At 47.8% G+C, this 20,371-nt stretch overlaps 1 protein-coding gene across 1 annotated transcript in view; it reads right to left on the reverse strand.

Annotated features, from left to right (window-relative positions):
• The window catches only part of PLB1 (phospholipase B1), a 158,744-nt gene that overhangs the window by 104,475 nt on the left and 33,898 nt on the right, over window positions 1-20,371 (reverse strand). The window contains exons 6-13 of the mRNA XM_033176174.1: window positions 16,635-16,675; window positions 15,997-16,040; window positions 12,193-12,292; window positions 11,821-11,872; window positions 9,449-9,535; window positions 3,025-3,087; window positions 2,233-2,312; window positions 678-753 (exon numbers count right to left, since the gene is read on the reverse strand). Coding sequence (XP_033032065.1) covers window positions 678-753; window positions 2,233-2,312; window positions 3,025-3,087; window positions 9,449-9,535; window positions 11,821-11,872; window positions 12,193-12,292; window positions 15,997-16,040; window positions 16,635-16,675 — 543 coding nt within the window. The remainder of the gene's footprint in view (window positions 1-677; window positions 754-2,232; window positions 2,313-3,024; window positions 3,088-9,448; window positions 9,536-11,820; window positions 11,873-12,192; window positions 12,293-15,996; window positions 16,041-16,634; window positions 16,676-20,371) is intronic.

Consider the following 20,371-nt stretch of genomic DNA (forward strand, 5'->3'; position numbering starts at 1 on the left):
ATCTTGTCTCACTGCAACCTCCGCCTCTCAAGCTCAAGCGACTTCTCTTGCCTCAGCCTCCCGAGTAGCTGGGACTATAGGCGCATGCTACCATGCCTAGCTAATGTTTGTATTTTTAGTAAAGACGGGGTTTCACCATCTTGCCCAGGCTGGTCTTGAACTCCTGACCTCAAGTGATCTGCCCGCCTCAGCCTCCCAAAGTGCTGGGATTGCAGATGTGAGCCACCACGCCCAACCCCTTCACCCTCTCTTGAGGTCTCTTCTGTGAACTGGAATGTGCATCTTCAGGAGCCCTGGTTTGCCTTGGGGCTGTAGGCTGGGGACAGGCACACTGGGCAAAACCAGTTCACCCGCCCCAGATGTGGTACTACAAGTGGCACTGATGACCAAAAGCATTCCAGAATGAATCTTCGAAGTTCCTCACTATCTTTCGCCTAAAGTGCCCCCACTGTCCCCCCACTCGCACCCCTACCAGTACTGCAGCCCCCATTTTACACGCAGGAATCCCAAAATCACCACCACGACATGAAGCAAGAGCAGCTCTCTTTGCTCCTGACTTAGTCCCGAATTCAGCTGGAGACGTCCTAATATGAGCAAACTCAACTAATTGTCCCGTTCTCCTTGGCGACCACCCCACCCCTGCGAGCCAGCAGCCCGGGCTCCCAGGGTGGGCTCACCTGATAAGACCACTGCATCACCACCTTGGCCAGCCTGGAGGTCTTTTCTGAGCAGTTGCAGGGCTCTGGTGCAGGGCTGCAGGTTGAAACACACCAGAAATGAGAGAGGGGAGGCAGTGTGGGGGAAGGGGATGCATCCAGGCCGCCTCTTATGGAAGAAGGGGCCTAGGAGTTGCTTAAGGAGTAGGGACAAAGAAGCTTAAGTCTTAGAGGACACAAATGTTGGGAAGAATAGAGGGTGGGTGGTCCCTTCCTGGGGGGTGGGTATGGGATGGAGGGAAGCTCTCCCTGGGGGGTGGTATGGGTTAAGGGGTGAGAATGGGATGGAGGTGAGCTCTTTCTAGGGGGTGGGTATGGGATGGAGGGAATCTCCCTGGGGGGTGGGTATGGGTTAGGGGATGGGTATGGGATGGAGGGAGCTCTCCCTGGGGGGTAGGTATGGGTTAGGGGGTGGGTATGGGATGGAGGGAAGCTCTCCCTGGGGGGTAGGTATGGGTTAGGGGGTGGGTATGGGATGGAGGGAAGCTCTCCCTGGGGGGTAGGTATGGGATGGAGGGTAGCGCTCCCTAGGGGGTGGGTATGGATTTGGGGGTGGGTATGGATGGAGGGAAGCTCTCCCTGGGGGGTAGGTATGGGATGGAGGGTAGCGCTCCCTAGGGGGTGGGTATGGATTTGGGGGTGGGTATGGGATGGAGGGAAGCTCTCCTGGGGGGTGGGTATGGGTTAGGGGGTGGGTATGGGATGGAGGGAAGCTCTCCCTGGGGGGTGGGTATGGGACAGAGGGAAGCTTTCCCTGGGAGGTGGCTATGGGATAGGGGGAAGCTTTTCCTGGGGAGTGGATATGGGATGGAGAAAAGCTCTTCCTGGTGGATAAGTATGGGATAGAGGGACGCTTTTTCTCCCTCTTCATCTCTCAGTCCTCCTCCTCCCCGCTCATTGCTCTTCACACCAGACACCCACATCCCATTCTCCTTTCCCTACCTTCTCTGTCTTGCGTCCTCTTCAGAGCCCTCCTTCCCCTCGGTACCCCCTTCTCTCCTTTCCAGCACCCTCTTTTCTCCACCACCCTTGCCCTGACTTTTTCTACATGAACTTCTTTTCTAGGTCCAGAGCCAGAATTCTTAGGATTTGGCTCCAAAAAGTTTAAAGTCTATGAACATTTTCAGAAATATATAGGAATCAAGTTCTGTGAAGTTAAACTACATTTAGGCTACGTTTTTCTATCCAATTTCCAGAAGGAACACTTCTTAGCTTATGAATGTTTTGCCAAGGCGAACTCTCAAATCACTCTGGCATGGAGGAGAGCCTCTGGCACGACATCAACCAGACCGAGTATTTTATTCTTTGACTCAGTCCCCAAAACAATGCTTGGCAGGGTCCCGCCCCACCCCGACTCTGCCACTCGCTCAGGTGTCAGCTCGCACGTGTTTCTTGGCCTCCCTTGGCCTCTGTTCTTTAGGGCCCCTCACAGATTAAGGCACATGAAGGGCCCCCACAGGACGCACACATGACAGCTGTGTCACAGATGCATGTCTCATTCCCCTTCCCCTTTTACCTGAGCCAAGTGCCCTGATACCGACGAGAGGCCTCTGCAACCTCAGAGAGGTCCACCAGGTTTACAAATGCTCTGGGGACCTAGGAGGACACAGAGAGAGGAAGGTGAGTATTTGCCAAGTCGCCATGGCTGCTGGGCTTTCTGGAACTCCTGCTTGGGCCCCGTTTGGGGTGTGGTTGAGTGTGATGGGCCTCCCCTTGATTAACTTGGCATGATCCTTTGGGAGATGTTTGGTCGGGGTCAGTCCGCGCTGCCAGCCCTGCATCTGTGCCATCCAGAAACAGGACTCTCTGTCCCAGAAACAGGAGTCTCCCACCAGTGTCCACGGGGGAGTGAGATCACTGGGGCTATGGGCCTGCAGCCTCCTCCAGCAGAAAGCTGCCCTCCAGGAGAGCAAAGCGGAAGGCAGAGTCACAGCAACCCCCAGCCGATTCTCAGACCCTCCAGCAGCATCACGGTCACTGAGCAGAAAGGTCTTGGAAGTCCTCAGGCCCCCTCCATCTCATCCTTGACCCAGACTCAGCTAGAGAGTGGCCTTAGGGAAGAGCAGGGCCACCGAGGACTCAAGGAAGAGTCGAGTTTCTCTCAGAAGTTTCCTTTGCAGGAGCGGAGTGCGCTCTCCTGGCCCATGTTCTCATTTGAAAGGATGAGAAGATGGGGTTCTCTAAAGTTTCCCCTTTTCCAAGGGTCCCAGTCTCCCTCACAGGGGTCCATTTCCCCACCCTGGTGGAGGCCATGTGAGGGTAAACGGGCCCCACCGCCCTCAGGGGAGCCCTGGGCCCACGGCCTCACCTCCTGCTGCAGGTAGTCCAGCACCCCCATCAGCTCGTCCATGCTGCCCGCCACAAGCCCGTTCTGTGAGAGGAGAACCGTGCTGAGTGAGGGTGCCTGCAGGAGGACCACGAGGTGAGGCCACCCAGACTCACGACAGGCCCGTCCCTGCCAGGCAAGAGCATGGGCCAAGGTCCCATCTAGACCTGGCATTCCACAAACAAAGATAGAGTTCCCATAGCTTCCTAGTTTTGTCTTTGTTTTGTTCATCCATTTTCTCCCCAACCCGTCATCCACCAGGGAAAAACCGAACTCCCCCTAGCTGACAAGTTTCACCAGGAAAGGGCAGACTCAAAGTCAGAGCAAGATCAGAAATACCTGGTGTGATTCTGAAGCTCACACTGAGGGATGGGAGACTTACTCCCAAAGACTTGAGGAGTCACTTTTTCCCAAAGAAAATCAGGTCCAACAGGGAAATACAATTAACCCTGTATTTAAGGCCCCAGATGGGCCTCGGAACCTTTGCGCAATCCTATTTTATCAGCCTTTCTCTTGCCGTGCTTGCTCTAAGATAAGGGTTCCTAGAGAAAGAGTGTGAGTGGGCCCTGCCACCTGAGTATTTAAAGACATCTCCCACCCACCCAACACACATACCACTCCCCTTCCTGCAGGTCATGAAAATCAACAAATGAAGGACCTCAAAAATGGACCTACTTTACCATTTTTTCTTTTTTTTGAGATGGAGTCTCACTCTTTTGCCCAGGTTGGAGTGCAGTGGTGCGATCTCAGCTCAGTGCAACCTCCACCTCCTGAGTAGCCGGGATTACAGGTGCCCACTACCATGCCCAGCTAATTTTTGTATTTTTAGTAGAGACAGGGTTTCACTATGTTGGCCAGGCTGGTCTCAAACTTCTGATCTCAAACGATCCATCTACCTCAGCCTCCCAAAGCACTGGGATTACAGGCTGGGTACAGTGGCTCACACCTGCTTTACCTTTTCAATGTGAAAATAATAAAAATTACAAGACAAACTCCTAGTCGCCTACAGACTGGCTGTCCCCTAAGGCACCTTGGCTCAGACAGGAAGACAAGGAAGGCCAAGGAGCTGTTCTGTTTCCCGGAGGGGACACAGGCAGTGACTCTGGAGACAGCTGTCAATCACCCGGGCTGGCATCGCACAGGAGGAAATGCAGTGTCCCTGTCTCTCTGCCCCTTCACCGGCTGTCTCTGTTTCGGTGTGAGGCTGGCTTCCGGGAGGCCAGTTCAGCTAGGTCTGTTACCATAAAGCCTTCTGTCTAGTTTTCTCCTAAGTGAGCCACTCCCTGACCGTGACATCAAACATCACCCTTTCTTTCCTGAAAACCCTGGGGTGAACTGTGTCTAGAGGCACCCTCGCTGCCCATCTGTACCATATCCACTGTCCCTGGAGAGGAGGGGGACCCTGCATGGCCCTCCCTAGAGTGTGACTCTTGCTGTAGAAACCCCTGGTCAAGGTGTTTGCTCGCAGCTGCAGAGGGAATTGGGGCCCACCCAGTCATTCCAGGCACTGCATGGTTGTCACTGGGGACACCAACTGTCCCCATTTCTCAGTAGAACACATTATGCTCCTATAAGATGTTCCTTCTCTATAAGGTCACACATAATAAATTCCTGGAACCCAAAGTCAGGAAAAAGCTGTTTTCTTCAAATGAACTGGTACATTTCCATTTGTATCATTTGCCCCCTGGTTTGGAAGAACGTCTTATCAAACATGTGCCTGAGACCCAACTTTAACTCTTTCTAATAAATTATTTTCTCGGGGTTTATACCAAGGAATGGGATTATTCAGTCAAAAACTAGAAACACGTTTAGGTTTCTTGACTCACAGAGCAGTGTACCCTCCAAAAGGCTGCCACCTGTAGTTAGAGACACTTACAAGGGATAAATGTGTCGGTTTTCTTGTCATCAGCTCTTTTTTCATTTTCCTCTGATTTTTAAAATCTTACTCATGAATAAAGCTAAATTTAACTAGAGAGCAGCAAGCAAGTGTCCAGACACAAAAAGCATCCTCAGGTCACTGCTGTGAGCCAGGTTATCATTCACCTCCAAAGCACCTGCCTTCAGAGCCATTGTCACACCTAATGGATAATTCCTGACTCGACTCTCTGACTTTGGTCGTAAGAAACTCCTAAAGAACAACTGGACACAGGCCCTTATTTATTTCCCATTAAAGGAGCCCAAAGGTCTCGTGGAAGAGAATTCCAGGTCCTAAGCTGGGGCAGGACAGTAGCTCAACATTTCCTCTTAATGGTAAAATGTGTTTTTCTCGTGGGAACTCTTAGGAAAACCTTGACACATGCTCTGTAAGGTCAGGTGGCAGCTGGTGCCCACTTTCTCAGCATTTACCCACAGAAGGATCTCCAGTGGCCCCTGTGTCTCTACAGCAATTTTTTTTTTTTTTTTAAGACAGAGTCTCACTCTGTTGCTCAGGCTGGAGTGCAGTAGCATGATCTCAGCTCACAGCAGCCTCCGCTTCCTGGGTTCAAGTGATTCTCCTGTCTCAGCCTCTCGAGTAGCTGGGACTACAGGCGTGCGCCACCACACCCAGCTAATTTTTGTATTTTTGGTAGAGACCACCACGTTGGCCAGGCTGGTCTCGAACTCCTAACCTTAAGTGATCCACCTGCCTTGGCCTCCCGAAGTTCTGAGATTACAGGCATGAGCCACCATGCCCGGCCATCTACAGAGCACATTTTCACAACCACCAAGGGAGAGCTTATACCTGAGATGTGCTTTGAGAAAAATAAAAATGCCACGTAAGAACTTCTCAAACAAAGATGCTGAGCTATAGCATAGGATTAGCTTAAACAGGGAGGTGTGGCCAGAGGTACCACTAGGAGGTGAGTGTGGGTCTGGGCTGTGAGAAGGGCAGCACCAGTGGGCCTGGCCAGGGGGCCAAAGGAGCCAGGCCTAGGAGCCATAGGGCCTCTGGGGGAAGTGGAAGTGGAGGTGAGATTTATTCCAGGCATCAAAGCCTTGGTGGTTTTTGTGCGACAGGTAAAATCAAGATGGAAGAAGAAATAGAATAAAGAGGGAATTTGAGTTGATGCTGGCAGGTGTTGCTATAATTAGCTAAATTTATGGACATCAAGTTATTGGTTTATAGCTGTTTGAAAATGAGGAGGCATGATTACTTTTGTCACATGTTTTGAACCAATTAAAAGTGTGAGCTGGCTGGGCGCGGTGGCTCACGCCTGTAATCCCAACACTTTGGGAAGTCGAGGCAGGCGGGTCACAAGGTCAGGAGATCGGGACCATCCTGGCTAACACGGTGAAACCCCGTCTCTACCAAAAAATACAAAAAATTAGCCAGGCATGGTGGTGGGCACCTGTAGTCCCAGCTACTCGGGAGGCTGAGGCAGGAGAATGGCATGAACCTGGGAGGTGGAGCTTGCAGTGAGCAGAGATTGCGCCACTGCACTCCAGCCTGGTGACAGAGTAAACTCCATCTCAAAAAAAAAAAAAAAAAAAAAAAGGAAAAAAAAAGTGCTAGCTTCTAAGTGTGAATAAACTCAATTCATATGTAATCAATATGACTAGCTCTTGCAGGAATTTCTCATGTTGACAAAAATCATTAAGTCTGAGAACAAGCATTGGGAAGGTTGTAGAGAATAGACGCTCACTGCCATTAGTGGAAATATGAGAGTTCAGCCACTTTGGAGGGCAATTAGGCAGAGCCTATTAAAACCCAGAATGTGTGCACCTAAAGACTGGCGTAGGAATCTACTCCAGGTGCTTTTCTTGAGACTGTTTTTTTCTTGTTTTTTTGTTTTTGTTTTTGTTTTTTTTTGAGATGGAGTCTCTGTCACGCAGGTTAGAGTACAGTGGCACAATCTTGGCTCACTGCCACCTCTGCCTCCCGGGTTCAAGCAATCCTCCTGCCTCAGCCTCCCAAGTAGCTGAGACTACAGGCGCCTGCCACCACGCCCGGCTAATTTTTGTATTTTTTAGTAGAGACAGGGTTTCACCATATTGGCCAGGCTGGTCTTAAACTCCTAACCTTGTGATCCACCCGCCTCGGCTTCTAAAAGTGCTGGGATTACGGCGTGAACCACCACGCCCAGCTCTTGAGATTGTTTTTATCTTGACCCACAGTGTGAGATGCGTTTCACATCCCAGTCCAGTACAAGTATCCATATAGAAATGATGCAAAAATCTCATGAACCAATACTTACCTCACTATATGCAATGAACTCAAATATTTTATTCTTTTTTTTTTTTTTTACAATGTTGGTTGCAATCCTTTAAACTGATTTTTTGACTCACTAATGTACTTCAGTCCACAAAAATCACTGTATTTAGGAAAACTCTTCCACATAGTCAAGTAAATGAGCAAGACTGTTTACTGCAGCATTGTTTATAATAGTGAAAAACTAGAAATGCCTACATTGCCATCAGCATAGGAAAACAGTGAAATAAAATGTAGTAACATTACACAACAAAAAACTCATGTAAGAGAGATAAACTCATTCCATATGTATCAACATGACTAGATTTCAATAATACTTGGTTAGTGAAAAAAATTGTTTTCAGTAGTACACACAATATAACATTATTTATATTAAATCTCTCTCATACATACATGCATGCAAAATAATGCTTGGATTTATAGATATGTAAGAGGTTTGCAAAGAAAAAGAGAGAGAGGATTAGGAAGGTGGCCAAAAGGATACGTATGTTAGCTTTAACTGATGTTTTAGTTTCTAGAAGGAAAATATTTGTGTACTGCTTGCATAACTAAAAATACAAATAAATAATATGTAGATGAATACATGTGAACAAGAATACAACATGTATTCGAGAATGCTTGAAGGTATAAATACATGAAAGCATGCAAGAATTTATGTAGGAATGTTTAAACACAAGACAAAGTACATGGAAAATCATCAATGAGTCTAAGTATTCATAAATGGATTCATACATTAAAAAATGCTAGCATGAACAAACTAATCACAAATACAATAGCGTGTGTCTGCATGTAAGATGAGAAAATGAATTTATACATAAATATAACTTATGGATGAATGATTCCATTAGTGAATACATGGAAGAATGCAGCAATGTCTAAATGTTTGAACACTTCAGTGCATGACTGCATAAATGCATGAGTTAATGTCCTGAATTAATGAGGATACAGAAGAATGCACCAATGTCTCAATGCCTGAACGTGTCAATGCATGAATGCATACATTCATGAAGTAATGCATAATGATCAAAAAGGAGGGCTGTGCAGAGAACAAACGAGGCATGTAAATTTCACTTGGCACTGGAGAAAACAGAGGGTAAACTGGAACAATAAATCTTCATTATCTATATGCTGGAAACCCAGAAAGGCTGTAGGAATATCGGCCAATGAGAGCTAGTCAGGAAGGTGGATTTCCATCAACATTCTCCCAAGGCTTGACATTACTAAAGGAACGGGAGTTTTGATGGTGAGCCAGGAGTCAGCGGGAGTGTGGGGCACTTGAAGGAAGGCAAGAGTATCTATTGTAGGAGAGAGGCACAGAAAAGAAACCACCACTTCCAGAAGCTCCACCATGCCTGTGCCCTGGCCTGGAGGGTGGCGAAGGGGACAAGCTGATCCCATAAGTGGCAGGGCCAGCATGGTAGCAGCCAGGCTTCAGGATCCTGAAGAAGAGTCCAGGTGCCATTTATTTTATCATAGCTTAGATTTCTAGACCACCCCTTACACTTTCAACTGATCCTAATCTGAATGATCTTCAGTAAAGACTTAAGTCATAGATATTCACCTCCATAAATGATAAATGAGACCACATGTTTCATGTCCTGTTTCTAGAAAAGCCAAGGCACTTGGAAGATACAGTCTACTTCAATAAACAGCAGCCTTCCCACTACAAATAGAATTCATGGGCCAAGGAGTGAGGATGGTATGCACCCGGCTTTATTTCTTAAATTCAGAACTTACATGAAATCAGAATTAAGAGGCAAGATAGTTTTTAACCAACTAGAACGCTAATTTTCTCAGTTGCAGAATGACTGTTGACTCAACTTATCTATGCCTCTACTTCCTTTTCCTGATATGAGAGATGGTAAGTAAAAAACACCTGTTCCTTGTGACAGTTATGAATGCATGTAATATGCACAACATTATGAATTATCTAACGTCACTAAACTGTACACTTAAAATGATTAAGATGGTCTTTATGTGTATTTTATCACAATAAAAAAATTAAAGCAATAAAACTCACAAAATGCCTGTTCAAGCATGTTTCTTTGAGTATCTGACTGTCTGTCTCTCTGCCCATCCATCCATCCATCCATGTTCTAAAATAGGTGGCATTAGCCCCACCCTGATAGCTGGGGATCAGGTAATCAGGCAGGTTTGGTTCACTCCCTCTTCATCCCCAGCATCTGCAATCCCTCAGTCCCCAAGGCTGCCATTTACCTGTTGAGCAGAGGGGCACAGGTAACACTGGCTTGCATTACTGAAGAACACATTGATGAGCTTCCAGTCAAGTTGAAAATCAAGTTGCTGAAGAAAAGGACAACAGCATGAAAAGGAGATTGTGGCAAGACCTTGAACCAAAATAATGTCTTTGTTTTCATGTCTTTCCATTTCATACAACCATCCCTGAAAAACCCATGTAGGAATTTTTTTTCGATAGTAGTATACGGCAGGAGTTTAAAGTGGTATAACTGCTCTAGGTTGATAAAATATATCCAAAACTTTTTTTAAATTAAAAGACACACCTTTTGATCTAATTATTTCATCTCCCCAAAGATAGTTTAAGGAAACAAGGATACATGAATGATTCAGCTACAATGATGAAGCCTTATGCATAAGAAGGAAAAACTGGAAACAACACAAATGTCCAAAACAGGGGATTGCTGTGTAAACTGTGGAATACTCATGAGATGAAACACTATGTAGCTTTTAAAATGATGCTGAAAAATGTAATTATCATGGGAACTAATCTATTGAGAAAAGTAGGTTATAAAAAGCATCTTTGGCTGGGTGCAGTGGTTCATGCCTGTAATCCCAGCACTTTGGGAGGCCGAGGTGGGTGGATCACCTGAGGTTGGGAGCTCGAGACCAGCCTGACCAACATGGAGAAACCCCGTCTCTACTAAAAATACAAAATTAGCCGGGCATGGTAGCACATGCCTGTAATCCCAGCTACTCGGGAGGCTGAGGCAGAACAATCGCTTGAACCTGGGAAGCGGAAGTTGCGGTGAGTCGAGATTGCACCATTGCACTCCAGCCTGGACAACAAGAGCAAAACTCCATCTCATTAAAAAAAAAAAAAAAAAAGCATCTTTATCCAGTAACATCCCTGTTTTATAAAATATATAAAGATATATATGCTAGGAAAAAATATGGAAGGTAATATACGCCAATTATTAACCATAATTATCTTTGGGTTATTAGGATTAAGGATGGTTTTACTTTTTGCTTATCTGTGTTTTCTGATTTTTTCAGTAATGAACATGCATTTCTTGTGTAACCAGGAAACAAACTGGTTTTTTAAGAGGCAGCATGGTGTAGTTGAGGAACACTGGACTACGAAGCAGGCACTTTAGGTTTTGGCTCTAAGTAGCTGTGTGAACTTGCACAGGTCACATTACTTCTGGGAACTTCCGTTTCCACATCTGGAAAATTACAGGGTGAGACGCAGGATCTCTTCTCTATTTTACAGAATAATGATTATTTCAGAAATTCTGGAATTCTCCTGTTCGGGAAAACAAACTTTATGGTGTAGCTCCTGCCCTAGTCCCTGTCCTCATATGCCTTGCAATGACCTTCACTTCACTTCCTGAACTCTTTAATGTATGCATGGCCGGCTGAAACAGCAGCTTCCCTTGGTTCCAGCAGTCCAGGCTCAGCGCTTAGATACAGTTTGCTAGCAAGGCTTGCCTTGGTTTGATACTTGCCCATAAGGGCAGTGCAAAAGATCAAAGGATGCTTATTACAAACTTACACAGGTTATTGAGTAAATAGTTTAAGAACTGTTAGGAGAGTGGTACCAAGGCTCCCAGCATGTCTGTGACAGAGGCCTCCACCCTCAGAACTAAAATTAATATGGTAATTATTAGTAACAGCCATCACCACTACAATAACAATGCAAGCTACAGGCTTTTATATTATGTATTGAGTCTGTGCCAGGCACATCCAATATCTCATTTAATGCTCCCAAAACCCTACACTGCAGCTCTTTTATCATCCCATTTCATGAACAGGAAAACTGAGGTTTACGGAGGTAAGTGCCTTACCCAACATCATACAGTTAATAGGTAGAGAATTCAAGACTCAAACTCAAACCAGTCTCACCTGGAACTGAAGCTAGCCACCACCTCCCTTTGGGAGAAGTCGTTTAGTCCATCTGCTGACTTTCAGCAGGACCACATGGAAAACCATTCTGAACAGGATTGGTCCTTTTGGCTGAGCATTATGACTCACCCTGTAATCTCAGCACTTTAGGAGGCCGAGGCAGGCAGATTGCTTGAGCTCAGGAGTTTGAGATCAGCCTGGGCAACATGGCAAAACCCTGTCTCTATCAAAAATATAAAAATTAGCCAGTCTCATAACTAGTCTCAAAATAAATAAATAAAGAGATGGATAAAAATTAACAATGAAAAAGAATTGGTCCTTTCCTTTAATGACCACCAGAGAATGGCAAAGACATTTTTTAAAGAATCCAGGCCACACTAGTTGCTGAGTTCATGGTAAAATGGTACCAGGGCCATTATCACTTTGATCTGCCCGCCTTGCAGCAAACCCAGGCAGCCCAGCCATGCCACAGTTGGATGGATGCTTACCAGGTTCTCTTTCATGTTTCTCACCAGTTCTTGAGCCTGAATCCACAAGTCTCTGTGCAGAGGGAGAGAAACAGAGAGGAAAATCAGCTAAATGTTATTTTGTCAAGGGCTGGAAGCTTGCCCCTTGCCATAGCTCAGGTGCCAGTCTCTGAGTTTGACCCACCCCTGGCTTCTGAAGAGTGGGCACTGACCTGCTTTTCAAAATGAGGTTCACCAGGCAGACTGAAATCAGCTTGAGGGGGCATTTGGGCTTTGACTTAAATACTTCTATTTTTAAGCCTCTTTGACTTTGCCAGCCCCCCAAATCTTCCCGCCTATATGTTGAGACCAGTAGGAATACACACTCCAGAGAGAGACAGAAAGGGAACTTACTCAGCACCGTCGGCACCATTGTGGGATACGACTGTCTTTCCAGTGTGGCACACAGGCATTGGAATGGAAGGATTGAAATGTCTGATGATGTCTGAAAGGACTAAAGAGAGAACTGGTTTGAGGCCCTGGCCTTCACCAGCTGAAGGTCACCTCTAAAGACTGACCTACCTACTGTCGGGAGTGGTGGCTCATGCCTATAATCTCAGTACCTTGGGAGGCTGAGGCAGGAGGATCACTTGAGCCCTAGAGTTTGAGACCAGTCAGGGCAACATAGCAAAACGCTGTCTCTATGAAAACAAAAATTAGCCTGGTGTGGTGGTGTTCACCTGTGGTCATAGCCACTTGCGTAGCTGAGGCAGGAGGATCGCTTGAGTCCAGGAGGTCAAGACTGCAGTGAGCTGTGTTTGTGCCACTGTACTCTAGCCTGGGCAACAGAGCAAGACCCCATTTCAAAAATAATAATTAAAAAAAAAAAAAAAGACTGACCCTCTTCCTCTAGAGTGAGCTGCCAGGGTTGCTGCCCCTATTCCAAGGCATGGTCCTTCCTCACACCCTGCCTGGGGCTGTGAGGCCACCCCTGTAGCCTCTGTGAGGCTATCTGTACCTCTGGAGCAGTCCTCTGGAAGTGAAGGAGCTAAAAATGAACATCTGTAAAGTGCTAGGCCAGGCCCAGTGCTAAGCACCTTACATGCGCTATCTCACTTAATCCTCAGTAACAAACACATGGCAATATGATCTCCAAGTTAGAGAAAGGGAAACTGAGACAGAAAAATCAAGCGAGGCCGGGCGCGGTGGCTCAAGCCTGTAATCCCAGCACTTTGGGAGGCCGAGACGGGCGGATCACAAGGTCAGGAGATCGAGACCATCCTGGCTAACACGGTGAAACCCCGTCTCTACTAAAAAAATACAAAAAACTAGCCGGGCGCGGTGGCGGGCGCCTGTAGTCCCAGCTACTCCGGAGGCTGAGGCAGGAGAATGGCGTGAACCCGGGAGGCGGAGCTTGCAGTGAGCTGAGATCCGGCCACTGCACTCCAGCCTGGGCGACAGAGCGAGACTTCGTCTCAAAAAAAAAAAAAAAAAAAAAAAAAAGAAAAATCAAGCGAACTGGCCAGGGTCTCACAGCTAACTGAGGTTGCTGGGGTTGAACCAGAGTTCTGGGACACCAAGGCTTTTCACTGTCATGTGCTACTGCCTCATTAGAGCAAGTGATGCTGGGACAGGGACTCAGGCTGCCTTCCAGCCCCCCTCCCTCCTCCTGAGAGTGACAGCAGGGTGGGAAAGCTCCAGGGAACATGCAGAGAACACGTCCCAGAGCTGACAGCCAGAGGACCGCTAAAAATAGTGCTGTCAGGAGCAGTTAAGTTGTGTCTTGCTCCTGAGAGGGAAGAGGGCAGAGCAGGGAGAGAGTGTCATGGAAGGGAGATGCCTCCACTCCTCCACCCGACTCCTCTTTCTTTTTGCCCCATCCAGAAGCGTCTCAGGGCTTCATGGGAGCAGGATCCAGAAGGTGGCATTAAAGGGGCTCCCTGTGAAGGAGGCTGACACTGTGCAGGCAGCAGGCAGGGTGCGGGTGGGAGAACTGGCCTGGAAGTCAGGGGACTGGTCACTCGACTTTGCAACCTTGGGCAGCCTCCTAACTCGTGTGTGATTCCGTTTTCCCCATCCTTAACCCAAAATAATGAACTTCATTCTCTAACCCCTGATTGGCTTACAAAGAAACCCATTTCCGCCTGTGGTGGGAAAGCGGGGAAAGTTCTGAGCTGGGTTCAGGTTTATCGGGACAGCATGAACATGTATATGGGTGAGGGGTACTCTTGCTCCCTCATCTGAAGATAGTCTGTAAGGATCAATGACAAAACACAAATATTTGGTGGTAGGTCTGAAAGAGATTGCTTTCTGAAAGAAAGGTACCTGTGTCAGTGCTCTGTGATCAAACATGACTTTGCATCTGTAAATTTGTTGGTCATTTTGTTTTAAGTCTGCTGTACTTGGTCTGTCCTTGCTGCCTCCGAGTTCCCTGGCAGCACTGGGGTGAGAACAAAGGGCACAGCCCGTGGGGTTGGACCACCTGGGTTCACAGGGACCATGCCACTTACTGAGCACATAGCCTCAGGAAAGTCCATTTACCTCCCTGACACTTGGCTTTCCTACCTGCAAAATGGCCATGGTGGGCGAGGGCATGGCTACATTTGGAGATCTCAAAGGTCAGGAGGCCTCTAAAGTTCTGAGATTGACGGTCAGGTGGGCTGAGTCTGAGCCAGCCCCAACCCACGCTGCACAGCACAGGCCTGGATGTCCCTAGAGCACTTTCTTCTGGGAAGACCTGCTCCTCCTGCTGGCTCAGCCACCCAGCTGAGCTTGCAGCTGTGGTCTCCACTCCTTCCTCCTTCCCCACTGAGTATGCTGGAGTAAGGCCTGCCTTGGAGGGCTTCAGAAGCGAGATCTGCCCTCACACCTGCTTTCTGCAGGACCTCTGACCAGCTGGGACTCCTGGCCGCTCTGCTTAGAGAGGAGCACTCAGACTTACTGCAGGGCAAATTGGGAGGAAACCTTGAGACGAAGTGAGAAACTAGGCAAAGCAGCATCTGCATTTGTGGCTTGAGGGTCTAAACTATATCCTATCTTCCCAGACACCCCCCCAAACATGCCGCTTCTTTTTTCCTACCACTTCAAGATAAACAGGGCCAAGCCAAGGCACAGCCGTGATAGCCACGGAGTTGGTAGTGGGCCTCCTCTTCCAGAACCCTTTGATTCTCTCCAAGGAGATCCTCCTGCCTACTGCTTTGGCCACCAACATCCTCTCACCTGTCAATCAGATCCGGGAGGGCTGAACCGCCAAGCCCAACCTTCCCTGCTGGACCATGAGTTCTGAAGGTAGGGCCAGCATCCTGTTCATCCCTGTGCTTCCCAGGGAACCTAACAATTCATGGGCTCCTCCTTTCAATTCACTGGCTGAACTGACAGGGCACTAGCTGCCTCACTTGTTCATTACTCTCCGGGAGCATCCGCTCAGCAGAGCGCTTGCATTGTAATCTATGTCTTCTCGCTCTAATATGGACGGCAAAGTGGTTTCCCTTATTCTTGATTTATGAGCACCAAGCATAGGAGACTAACATCCCACTAGGCTGATCCAGCTGCCATTAAAGGACTTAACTTCAGGATGACTTAATAGAATCATAAGGAATCTCTGATATTACATCTTTAAAAAACTAAATTATGATAGTATATTCACATGCACATATGTAAATCAAAGGGCCAAAATGCTAATGCTAATGATCTCTAGATAGGTGATTCTAGTTGACTTTTATTTTTTTCATTTTGTTTGCCTAAACCCAACTGAAGTCTTGTATTTTACAAGCAAGGGAAATATGACAGGATAAAATAGACTGAAAATTCGGCTGGGTCCTCTCCTTGGGTGAGATGAGTGAACTATGGGCATTTTCCCTGGATGAAGTCTAGCCCTTGGTCTGGGTGGGCAGGAACCTCAGGATTCTGGCCCAGATACCCATTCCAGCTGGCCCCTAATCCCTCTCCTAGGTTCCCCAATCTTAACCCAATACCCACTGGCTTCTGTTTGCCCAGAGACCCTGGATACATTTCTCATACACACCACCCCCCCCCATTCAGGGTATGTGACTTTTCATATTCTGGCTTCCTTATCTGTCCTCTCAGAATACCCTCTCCTTTCTCCTGGGCTCCAGTGATAAAGTGGCTGGTGGAGCCCATTCTCTTTATTAGAAAGGATGCTGCTTGTTGGGAGGGAGAGAGGCACTCTGAAATCTGGCCATGAAAACCAGAACTCACCTGTCATCACTTCCATGCACACCTGCTGTGGCCTTTCTTCAGTCCTGCAGGTAGAAGCAGGCATGTGAGTGTCAGGCTGTGTTTGTCACCTGCCAACAGCCCTTCCCCTTGGTTGTGGTCTATTTCATAGCAGTCTTTGGCCTAGTCTTGCTCTGGTTTTGGGATTATCCTCCGGGGGGTTCAAGGCACACCTCAAGTGGCCATGGAGTAGCCAAAATGGGGAAAACAGCTCTCTGGATCCTCCCCTGCCCTCCAACCTGCTCTCATCTGGCCGGAAGCTGGAAGGGGAAGCAGACCCCAGGGTAGAATGAGACTGAGCCTGGCCCCAACCCTGCACGGTTCCCCAAGTGCAGAGCAAGGAGAGCTTGTGGGGAGAAACAAGAACTCCCTCTATTAGCCTTTCCCACTTCTCCTCATTCACCCCAAGGACCCACTGGGGTTCTCAGGCAGAGGAAGGGTTGGACCAGGAGGCAGGATGCTGGCTTCTGGGAGCTTGTCTGCCACCTTCTCAGAGGGCAGCCTTGAGCAAGGCACTGAGCCTCCCTGGCCCTCAATCTTTCCCATCAATAAGGCAAGATTAGATGGGAGCATTTCCCTTTCTGGGGCTCCTTTCTGTTCTGTGTTTTCAGGATAGTTACCATTCTTGCTTCTCCAGATCGCCCATCCCTGGGTCTGAAGGCTGGAAAAGATACCCAGTGTTAACACCCAGCCAAGGGAGGTGGCAGAGCCTCTTCTAGTTAGACCCCAAGCTGCCAGTCAGAACTCCCCCTCCTGCCAATAAGAGGGAACCTACAAGCCCAGGCTCCATGGCTCAAGCCTGTAATCCCAACACTTTGGGCAGGAGGATCACTTGAGGTCAGGAGTTCAAGACCAGCCTGGCCAATATGACAAAACCCCATCTCTACTAAAAAATACAAAAATTAGCCAGGTGTGGTGGCATGCGCCTGTAATCCCAGCTACTCGGGAGGCTGAAGCAGGAGAATCGCTTGAACCCGGGAGGCAGAGGTTGCAGTGAACCAAGATGGCGCCATTGCACTGCAGCCTGGGCCATAGAATGGGACCCTAACCTACAGAGAAAGATGAAGCTCCTTCTACAGGGAGGAAAAATGCTTGGCTCCCTCTGCAGCATGTTTGTCAGACCTTGGAGCAGTAGAAGTGTGAAAGGTTTTCCTCCGCTTAGATTTCAATGTCCCCTAAAGTCATTAACTGTCTTCATAGAAATAAAGGATTGTTTTATTATGACCCTCCAAAATCTAGAGTTTATTTAACTCTCCCCTCACCGGACATAAGAGCCGTGAAGGCAGGAATGTGTCCATTTTGTACTTGACTATGATCCTTGGACCTAGAACAGTGCCTGGGCATGTTGTAAGTATTCCACAAATATATGTTGAATCCATATGTTTGGAATGAACAAGATAAATTTCCGATTTCCCCCTTGGTAAAATGCTGGGCAACACAGGACTTGAGCTCTCTGCTGAAGTTCCTAAGTCTAGGAGGAGATTTGAGACCGTGGTAACTTGCCTGGGAATCAAGGCCTTTCGCAAGCTCCTAGAAAGCTTGGAATGGTGCCCAGGACACATAAAACACTCACAAATCTTAGCTCTCCTTGGTTGTATTACTTTCAGTTTCTGATGTGAATTTTCTCTCTCAAAATTCCTAGAAGACAGTATCTCTGGGTGTGGTGGTGACAGACAGACAGCTACACCACATCACCTACTCCAGCCTGCACCACTTCCCTCTAAATGGTCCATCTGTCCTGACCACCCAGCCACACCAAGCACCCGCCTATAGACCTGGGTCAGGTCTCTGCAGCTCTCCAGGCCAGGCAGGCTGACCGGGAAATCTCACCAAGTGGAGACAGCGTCCTTTGCTCCTCAATAAGACAGAGAAGCTAAATCTCCCAAGGAGACAAACAAAAATCACACTAAGATGGAAGTCAGGGATTATTAAAAAAGACACCCGACAGGTTAGGTAATGAGGGAAGCAGGCCTCCTGGGGCTGTGGCAAACTGGACAGCCTGAGCCCAAGCAAAGGGGGCACCCCCCTCCAAGAGTCATTTTTCAAGAGGAGCTGGAAATGTGAATATTTATTTGAAGTCTGATTTCAATGTTGGCAGCTGATTCAATTAAAGACAAAGCATACTTAGGACCATCAATTTGTTTCTGGTAATTAATGGATAGATCACCCCTCCCCGCTAGATGAACTTGATTGGAGGAGAGGGTGGTAAAGAGAGATGTTGGGAGGAAAGAGGAGAGAATAAGAGGAAAGAGGCCAGGAGAGGGGTTTGGGGGAAAGGCTCAGAGGGCAGCCACAGAGAGGTGAGGCTGCGGCTAACCCAGCAAACTCCACGTCCCCATTGTGCCCACTCCCAGCACCTTCCCTTCACACTGTTTGCTGAATGCCTGCCTTATGGCAGTTACTGTGACCCTCGGGCTGCAAAGCTAAGTAAGACACAGGCTCTACCCTCAAGGAATTTGATAGAGTGAATTGTAACCTCCTTGGCAAGATAGGATATTGCAGTATGATCAGATTTAGGTTTTATATATACCCTGTTTCCCTACGTATTGCTGTACCTTGGAGAATGAATGAGAATGTATATATGTGTGTGCACGAGTGTGTGTTTGAGGTAGAGGAATTAAAGATGTGAACAGGGTCTTCTACTGTGCGTACATCTGTTTTGTTTTTTCTTATATGGAACATGTGTCACAAGTGTTATTGCAGAACTTCTACAAACATTTACGTAACTGATTTTTGAAGTTCTACAAGGAAAAGGGGGTCTATAGCAATTAAGCAAGTGCTAGTTGTAGTCCCAAAGAAGGGCTTATACCTTAGTTACAGAATGCTCCAGGCACTCAAGGCAGAGGTGTCAGCACTATGGATTTTTGTCTTTTTAAATTCACTGTCTTCCATTATTTTGCCCTGGTTTAGCTTTTAAAATACACATCCCAGGTAAGTTCGCGATGGCCATCTCTCCCTCAGGACAGACAGAGGAAAAAGGCTTGCAAGGAATTATGCTTTCAGGTTTTATCCTGAAGGTGGAAGCACCTGTTAGTGCACAGACAATGATTCTGGGGCTGGGAGATCATCCTGATGGAGCCGTGCTCCTGAGAAGCCGGAGCTGAGTGACAGCAGGAACTGCCAGCCCCGAATAATTCATGGACAAAGAGCTCTTTCCGAGATGAGACCAAGGGGTGCACGGGCTGATGGGCTTCAAGTTAGAGACCGGGGCTGGGTGGAGATTTCCCTGCCCCAGGCAGAAGGACCCGAGAGTCCTGTGGCAAGTGTGTTCCATATCCGGGGCTCTGGGATGTCAATATCAGTGTGTGCAGACACACAGGTGTAGCAAAGTCAGCCTGCTATCTAGTACATGGAACCTCTTTTCTCACTTATTTCCATGTCTGATTTCACCTCTCTTATCAAGGGTAACCCTTCACCCTCACCCTGACCAACACCACAGTCACAAGTGCAATTTAAAAACCACCAGCATCGATAAAAATGAATGCGGGTGGGGAGCTCTGCCTGCTTCCAGTGGGCCCATGGTTGGTTTCCTAAGGTTCAGTCTACACCTCTACACACCATCTTCTCCTCACCCTTCTTCCTGCTATGCCCATTCCCCCCATTTACAACTGTGATCAGGGAAAGGTTCTGGGTCTGGCCAGCTTTATTCAGTGCTTAAGCAGAGGTGGCACCGATGAATGTGGTGAGGCCAGCACTGTCTAGGCAGGGAGTCCAAGGCAAGTTCCAGAGAGATAGCAACTGGTTATTTGAGAAGAAGGGAAGGTGGAAGACAGGTCCAGGGTCTCTGGGAACACTGAGTGGATCGGCATTGTGCATGGAGTGGTGGGCTGGGGTTTGCAGCTACAAGGGGAAGGGGCTGAGGTTGCAGGGAGTGCAGGCTGCTGCAGGGATAGTGGAGTACACTGGGAAGGAATCATGGGAAGGGGCGTGAGGAAGGGGACTCTGGGGGAGCAAGGAGAGTATCCTGGTTCAGGTGTGGGAGGTGCAGTAGGGCTCTGGGCAGGGTGGAGACTGATAAGAAAGTGCTCTGTCCAGCTGGGGCTGCCAAGATTGGGGGTAGTAAGGCTGTGGAACTTTGCTAAGACCAGGAGAGGGGCTGTGGGGCAATGTTGACATTCTCCTCTGCTCTCCAACCTTCTGCTCTCCAGATCCCTCTTTCTCTGTTCGTCCCTTTCTCGTCTGTTTCTATTTCTTTCTTTCTCCCTTATTTGACCATATAAAATATACCACTTAGAATTTATTAACAACAAACATATGAAAAGATGCTCAACATACTAATCATCAGGGAAATGCAAATCCAAACCACCATGAGACATCACCTCATACCCATTAGGATGCCTACTATTAAAAACCAACC

The sequence above is a fragment of the Trachypithecus francoisi genome, unplaced genomic scaffold (assembly GCF_009764315.1).
Source record: "Trachypithecus francoisi isolate TF-2019V2 unplaced genomic scaffold, Tfra_2.0 Lachesis_group17, whole genome shotgun sequence".
Classification (NCBI taxonomy): Eukaryota; Metazoa; Chordata; class Mammalia; order Primates; family Cercopithecidae; genus Trachypithecus; species Trachypithecus francoisi.